Source organism: Dreissena polymorpha, chromosome 13, assembly GCF_020536995.1.
Source record: "Dreissena polymorpha isolate Duluth1 chromosome 13, UMN_Dpol_1.0, whole genome shotgun sequence".
NCBI classification, from domain to species: Eukaryota; Metazoa; Mollusca; class Bivalvia; order Myida; family Dreissenidae; genus Dreissena; species Dreissena polymorpha.
Window position 1 is genome coordinate 48,961,627 of NC_068367.1, and position 8,397 is coordinate 48,970,023.

The 8,397-nt window shown below is 33.7% G+C and overlaps 1 protein-coding gene and 1 long non-coding RNA gene across 10 annotated transcripts in view; both read right to left on the reverse strand.

Annotated features, from left to right (window-relative positions):
• The window catches only part of LOC127855348 (uncharacterized), a 62,920-nt gene extending 59,389 nt beyond the window's left edge, over positions 1 to 3,531 (reverse strand). For 7 of the 8 annotated variants that reach the window (XM_052390847.1, XM_052390846.1, XM_052390845.1 and 4 more), the window contains exon 1: positions 3,410 to 3,530. In XM_052390847.1, coding sequence (XP_052246807.1) covers positions 3,410 to 3,438 — 29 coding nt within the window. In that variant the 5' untranslated portion in view covers positions 3,439 to 3,530. Of the gene's footprint in view, positions 1 to 3,409 lie in introns of all 8 variants that reach the window. The other variant, XM_052390840.1, reaches the window with a different exon arrangement.
• Positions 3,532 to 6,193: 2,662 nt separating this feature from the next.
• LOC127855353 (uncharacterized) lies at positions 6,194 to 7,937 on the reverse strand. 2 transcript variants are annotated; one of them, XR_008037498.1, is made up of 3 exons: positions 7,890 to 7,937; positions 7,041 to 7,156; positions 6,194 to 6,783 (listed from the first exon to the last, which is right to left on the reverse strand). It is a non-coding gene; the product is annotated as an uncharacterized LOC127855353 (long non-coding RNA). The 2 variants fall into 2 exon arrangements; XR_008037497.1 differs by lacking the exon at positions 7,890 to 7,937 and having other exon boundaries at positions 7,041 to 7,505.
• Positions 7,938 to 8,397: the final 460 nt, after the last annotated feature.

Here is an 8,397-nt window from a genome sequence, read left to right on the forward strand (position 1 = left end):
AAAAAAGGATATCCATTTAAAATAATTCATTTTTAATATATTAATTTATACGATATACTCAACTAGAATATTAAAAACATTATCAATAGTTTACATATAAATTATATAGTGCTTTGACTATAACTTGTTTAGTTATTGTAAATACCTTGTACATGGACACAGTATATAGTGACTAAATGAGAACTAATTAGCTGATAACATTATCAATGAGTTGGATTGACCAAGCTTTGATTCAAATGTAATTTTGCATTAAATATGGCATTACCAAGGATGGCATATGTGATGTAAGCTTATGACACAAATGTATTATACAATTAAAGCAAGAAAATCCAGACCAAACTGGATTCAGTTATGGATGTATGATTGAATAAAGCATTGAAACAGATAGCGATATGGTGGTTGTGCTAAATAGAGTTGTTTTTTTCACCATTTTGGGAATAGGGCCAGAGCCCTTTGGATTTGGTATAATTGTGTCTGATTGATTCAGGGAAATTGGTTTATTTTTGTTTTTGCAAACAACAAATTCAATAACTCCAAAAAAAAGTGAGATGAATTGTTTCCAATGTTATATTTACTATTATTCAATCCATAGAGCTGCATTTTTTGGAAACCTTCAATTGAGAATTGTAAGCAGTCGTTAGGAAAAATGCATACAGTGATTGAGTTAATCTTAATCTTCAAAAATTAACATAAGCAGAAGTATGTTAATCTTCACAAAGGGCCTACTGTAAAATCATTGATGTTATTTGGCAGGATATTAAAGGGGCCTTTTCACGTTTTGGTAAATTGACAAAATTTAAAAAAGTTATTTTAGATTCGCAAATTTTCGTTTTAGTTATGATATTTGCGAGGAAACAGTAAATACTGAACATTTACCATGCTCTAAAATTGCCAATATATGCATCTTTTGATGATTTAAAAACCTGAAAGTTATAAAGCGTTGCAACACAAAACAATTGAATAATTTGGAGAATTCTGTTGTTGTCGTTATATTTTGTGAACCTACGAGAATTGCTTATATAAAGTATAAAATACTTTCTACATTGCGTGAGCGCGGATGGCCGAGTGGTCTAAATGGTTTATACTTTTACTCCAGGGGTCAGTGGTTCGAGCCCAGTTGAGGGTTACTTTTTTTAATTTTATTTTCGATTTTTCACTGGAGCTTTTTATTTCCAATGTTTACAATTATCAAAAGAAAGCATTTAATGACAAGCTTCAACACATTCAAAAATGAGTGAAAAGGCCCCTTTAAGTGAGTGTTTTTTTGCTAGTAAAGTAGTCATACCCGTAGCCAGGGGGGGTGCGTTGGGTGCGTTCGCAACGCACCCAATCTTTTTTGACAAAGTAAAAATAATTGTACTGTAAGTTGCACCCAACTTAATTTGACGCAAAAACAGTTATTTATTTTTTCCAGGAACCCAGTGAATCTTCGTATTTAAGCGTTAAAATAATGCATTCAATATGCAACCGAAGGTCACCATATAATTCATATCTCGATTAAGTCATTTCCAAGATAGCTCATGATTTTTATTTAGTTTTGACAGCAAAATTTGAGAAGATCTAAGAAGCCGGTCCGCGCAAAATGGAATTTGAATCTTCGTTATAAATGGATATTTGTTTTCTGTATAATGAAAAATGATTAACCTGGCACCCTAATCCGTTTAAAATCGATACTTATTTATGTATATTTGATCCTGAATGATTGTTTTGTAACTTTTGTCATCATTATTAATGTCTGTCAAAGCAATAACTTTAATAGATATCATAACAAAATGATGAAGCCTACTTATTGTGGGTTGAAATCCCAGTCCAATAACCTTTTTCGACAATTATCTAAATGGCTTGAACAACAATTTGATTTACTTGAATAAATAATCTTATGAATACATTTAAGATGATTACAAACGGAATGTTATGTCAGCTTCCGAAAATGACTGAAATCAAAGGACACCCTTCGACTGGTTGCCGAAGACTAATGAGTCACTGGTTAATAACTTTGCATTATACCACGATTTATAACAATTACACATTGTGCACAGCATTTCCGACAGACTGCGTTGTCTTTTTGTTATATCCCCGTACAACCATTTTCGAATCCCCTAAAGGGTTTTCCAGAAACAAAAATATCAGCTATGGTCAAGACAGTATAATTTGTTTGGTGAATGACAACAAAACAAATCATTTCTAAAAAGCAATGTAGCTTTTTTTAAGTTAACCAACACTTAATGGCGTTTTTTTAAGTTAACCAACACTTAATATGTTCTGCTCAACATACATAACTTTCCACAATTTTTTAATTATGTAAAACTTGACACTAGGCATGTCCTACTCTTAAATAGTTGTTATAATGAATTTAAAACGCTATAACATAATGATCAGGTGGACGTCAACGTTAAATGTTCATCAACTGTTACGGATCTTGAGCATATAATGGGCAAATAAGTACATCTTTTTTCTTCAATGTCCTGGTATACATTGTTAAAGACTTCGAGACCATGGGACCAATAGTTTGTGGTTACATGTATATGTTTCTGAAATTCGTTTAGAAAAAAAGATAACTAATTTGTTAAAAATAATTCTTTTTTTTTTTTTAAGTAACCTGTTGTACAATGTTGATTTCTTTTAAGTATTGATGCAGATTAGAGAAGACCCAGTTTTGTTAATCAGTGTTAGTTGTACAATACAATATTAATATAAGCACGTTTAGAGTAATGCTATACCTCTGGTACTATCCATAGTAGTAAACAAACAATTGTTTTGACAAAAAAGTCAAATAATTCCATTTAATTTGCTCGATTTATGAATGGAAGAATGTTGGAATGGTAAAACAAACCAATTTTATCTTAGGTTCCATGATTCCAATAAATAATGATATTTTATACCATTCTTATTCTTGATTTAACATTCTATAAACTTGTTGTTGCAAATGTAATCAAGGTGTGTGCACACATACTTGCGTTGGGTTAAGCACCAAATAAAATGATGTATATCCGTGACTAATCAAAAAAGGTGGTTATTAAAAAACCTGGTGGGGAATATGTTATATCATATTTATGTCAATCAGTCACTGAGTATGGTCAATGAAAGTGAAATTTCATATAAAAATACTCTATAACTTCAGTCTCTAAATACACCAACAGTAAAAAGTTACCATAATGCAGGAGTTTACGTTTCATGACAACAATTTTCTAGGGGGAGGACCTCCAAAACCCCCGATTGCAGGAGGGAGACATCCCCTCCAGCATCCCCCCCCCCCTCCCCTTTTCAAAACCCTGGCTACGGGCCTGGTAGTATGCCCATGAACATTATAACCAGGTTTTATGATGGTCTGTTAGTCTTTGTAAAACCGAAATAGGGAGAGCTCTTTAATACCGTATGTTCCTTTCATGCACAATGACAAAATACTTACACTTCATTTTTGATTCGGCGGTAGAACATTAGACGCCATCTTGAATATTGTTACGTCATCGGAGATTTGTGACGTGTTCCACATATGACCATTTGGCGATTCTATTAATAAAAATGTGACGTCGATCGTGCTGTAGGTGAAACAATAAATATCTTTAAAAAAGATATACGGCGTTGATAGTTTAATGAATGAGATCAAGGATAGCGAATGTCTTTTTTCTGTGCAGTTCTTAGCTGCATCACACGCAGTACGGGATGTTACGCGGAGTTTTCGCGGCTTATTTTACATTATTACATATTGCTGGTCATAAACCTATAGATACAAAACAGAAAACCAAAAGAAGAATGGAAGTGAAATTAAAACATACGAGTCAACCGGCCACACGAGAAGTATCCGTATTTATAGGCGCGTTCTTCGAAAAAACCTGTTTTGGTGGTTTGTCGGGCATTGCTATTTGATTCGATTATTAACAGTATCGATAATCATCGCGCTCATGCTTAATACATTGGTCAATATGGTGGAATAATTATTGTTAAATTAATAAAAAATAATATTTATCATTGTTTTGTTGAAAACACATTAAGAATTTACATATCTAAAGAAAATTCCAGGTCACCTAATTCACGGATAGCGTATTTATTATATAACTATTATTTTACTGGCCGCGAACTCTGGTGATGACCTGTATATAAACTCTGACATTCATACACTGGCCGCAATTGACCCGATACCTCGCGGGTTGAAATGCAATGTATTAAAGTGAGGCCTTCTTCTTCATTATTTTTTTTATCGAGTGCACCGGGATTGTCTCCCATATGGCCATCGCCCCCAGAAAGACGTGTTAGTTGGTTACGGGGGATAGTGCAAGATACAGGAGACACCCCGTTCCAGAGGTGACCCTGGGTGTTTTAGTGCCCGGTGTATAGCACCTAGTACACTGCACCTCGGTTTAACGTCTCATGCGAAAGACGAGTTAGTAGGTTAGGTGCAGCGGGGGATCGAACCAGCAATCTCTGGATTGTGAAGCCAGTGTGTTACCACTAGACCACGGATCCGCTACTAAAGTGAGGCCTCGCTTCCACTGCTCTTTTATACTTTTACATTTTAACATGTTGACAAGAACACGGTGCCTATACCACGTTGCTTTTTAAGATCTGTGTGGGGAGTTAAATGTCAACAAAAGCACGACAAAGGTAAGATTTTTAAGGAAAACTTTTTAATATGTCATCATTTTCAATGGGATAAAGTGGAGAGCCCGCTCATTCATGAGAGTTTTCTATAGGTATCATGATTTTGTAAAACAAATGAATATTTTTTCAGTAAAGTGCAACCGCGCGTTTGAACGGTTAGAAAAAGGTAGGATCAGTGTGGGGACATTATTTTATTATGACACAGAAACATCACCTCTCGTGAAATAAAGCAATAAACTTTATGGGCGGAGCTTACACTATATCATTTTGCATTCTTTTTTTCAGGTTTCTTTCATATATTTATGAAAACAAAATCAAGAAAAATATTCTAACAGTAATATGATCTGTGTGGTATACGTGTTTAGAAGGATCTGTGTGGTATCCGTGTTTCTACAATTTGCGGATAAATTGAGATAATAACGACAATATCTATATTTTTTTTAATTAATTTCAATTATTTCAGTACAACAATTACTTCTACTACTTCTACTACTACTACTACTACTACTACTACTACTACTACTACTACTACTATTACTACTATTTCTGCTACTACTACTACTAATACTGCTACTACTACTACTACTACTACTACTACTACTACTACTACTACTACTACTACTACTACTACTACAACTATTACTACTACTAGTAGTAATAGTAGTAGTAGTAGATCTATTATTATTATTTAAAATTCATTTATTTCAGTAATCACCTATTTGGCACTTGTGAGCGGACAAGGGTTAAGGGAAGAAAAAATAGAGGAAACAGTTTCACGAGACAGGAATGCTATACAAAAGGGGACACTAGGAGTAAGGTGGGAGCGGGCGAGACGAAACGATAGCAAACTGTTGCCAACAATAAAAATGCGGATAGACGAACACAATGGACATTTTAATTCTGACACAAATTCTGTAATAGAAATTGTGTCAAATATTACACAGGCATGTTCTTTCCTGAGTAGGTATGTTTTAAAATCAAATTTGGAATGCAAACTGATAAAACAGAATCCACCAGACGTATTGGCTTGTCATTTTGTTGTTATTTAAAGTTTAAGGTAAACGGTATGTTTATTTAAAACAAAATACTGGTCATAGTAGAAACATATATATATATGTGTGTGTTTGTGTGTTTTATTTCATATATGGAATTCATATTGTTGCATTAGTTTATTACATAGTATAGATATTGACAATCATTTGCCATGTGTTGGTGATAATGTCATGTTATAAATTATGTCGTTGTATTCAGTGTAACAAGTGTATGCTTATCTTTAGCGTTAATTATTTTGAAGAGAATATAAAAAGTAAATGAATAAATATTATATTATATGATTATATATGTACGATTCTGTGTTGTGGATGGATGCAGCTCTGAAGAATGTCAAGACGTATTTCGAATTAAGGAGTATTGTATTGTATACACAACCACATTGCATACATTGTTTACTGTCAATTACACGGCCTAGAGTAATTATAAGCAGGCAGTTAATTATGTGAAGCAATCGTGTAAAACCCTAGTATTAGAAACGCTTGCTGCTTATGATTATCGAACTAGCTCGTGACAGCGGTATTTAAAATTGAAACCAACGAAAAAACATCGCAAAACTTTAATCAAGTTATAATTAAAAAAGAATCACAGATTCGATAATACAAATCACAGATGCGATATATTAATGAATAACGTAAATCCAAATTATTGCACAATTATTTGAGAATGATTTCAAACACACAAACGAACTAAACGAAACCTAAAAATTAATCAAATTCGGATAACTTTAGAATCATTTTGAAAAGTAAAGTAAAAGTAAAACAACGAATAAAATAACGTAAAACGATAATGAAGTTACACAGACAAACTGTAAACCATTATGATTTTTAATCAGTATTCACGGATTTATGTGAAGTCCTCACGTATCGAGAAAGGTTTGTTTTGCGTTTGTACGTTTTGAAACACTCCTCACTACTGTAACACTTGTCATGCATGTGGGTATTGACGTGCTCTCTGAGGTCATTCTCACTCCTAACTGCCAACCCACACTGGTAACATTTCACCAATCCCTCTTTTTTGCACTTTTCTCTCTAGCCACGAGTAGGTACTTGTCCGCAAAGCTCCTGTCGCACTGTACACACACGTGACATTGGGGTCCTTTGTTCGTTGAAGCCTTCTAAGATTGTAGGCATCCTGAGAAAAAAACAACATATTTTATTCACGTGACATTTCAATGCGTAAGCACGCTATTTAAAAAATGTTAGTATCTGAGGACACGCGTTCGTTAGTTTTAAATTACAAACGATTTGACGATTATTGAGTTATTTCAAAATATATGATAACCTGAGAGATGAGATATATTGTATATTTGTGTTGTTTCAAGAAAATCCGTTCATCTGGTTAGCATAACTGTATAAAAATGTAACTATTTTTAAGGTATTTAATCTTACCTGAAATGCTTTCCCACAGCAGTTATAGTTTCCAGAGTTAGCGCGTCCCCTAATGTGGCGCAATAATCCAGCTCTGGTCTTCGACATTTTTCCGCATTCGGAGCATTGAGCCATACCTTAAAGCAAATATAATATCAAAAATAATATACGATACATTACTTCACCTGACAGTAGTGTTTGGCGCCAAAATAAAAATGGAATTTGATACAATAACATAAAGTGTACACTTATTTAAGGTAAGCATGGACTTGTCATCGATTTAAGATGCTCCAGCGTAAGATTTTAATATTATAATGGGGATTGTACAGAATGCCTGTAAATCATAATTATGTATTAGTTCAACAAGCGGTGCAAGCGTAGTGTAAAGCCATTTTGTGTTTTACATGCTAGCGCATTTAAAAATCCCGTTTCAAATACATTGTTAACAAGCATTTTTTTAAACAACTAAATAGAACTGAAAAACTTAAAAACAGTATACCACACAGATCCGTTGAAAAACGTATACCACACAGATCATATTACTGTAAGAATAGTTTTCTCGAGTTTTGTTTCGTAAATAAATAACAGAAAACTGAAAATGGATGCAAAATGATATAGTGTAAGCTCCGCCCATAAAATTTATTTCTTAATTTCACCAGAGGTGATGTTTTTGTGTAAAAAAATAATGTCCCCACACTGATCCTACCCTTTTCTAACCGTTCAAACGCGCGGTTGCACTTTACTGAAAAAATACTTATTTGTTTTATAAAATCATGATACCTAAAGAAAACTCTCATGAATGAGCGGGCTCTCCACTTTATCCCATTAAAAATGGTGACATATTAAAAAAGTTATCCTTAAAAATCTTACCTTCGTCGCGCTTTTGTTGATATTTTACTCCCCACACAGATCTTTAAAAGTCACGTGGTATAGGCACCGTGAAGAATATGGAAGTTAGTACTAAATATGAGAACATAGCCTTTAAATATAAACGCGTTGCGCTGGTAATTCTCTGAAAATAAAAGGTGTACGCACAAACTGTATTGATGTCGAGAATTGAGTGTAAAACTGTTCTATCTATTAAGCCTTTTCATTAGAAATAAAATTGTTTCATGCAGTAAAACAGTGTTACAAAGACGCGGATATGTTTCCAATGTTCTGGAGGAATACTCAAATCAGCCAATGGAATAAATGAAGTGCATTCATTCGTACCTAGCCGCGGGAAATTTTATTTGAATTTTATTGGACACTTACAAAGGTCAGGAGAGGTGAAAAGCTGGCTTAATACAGCTTACGCCGAAAAACGACACATGTGTACGCGGTGTAATGTGCCTCTTAAATATTATATCGAATATAAAGTATTGTTTACGCTGAGTTA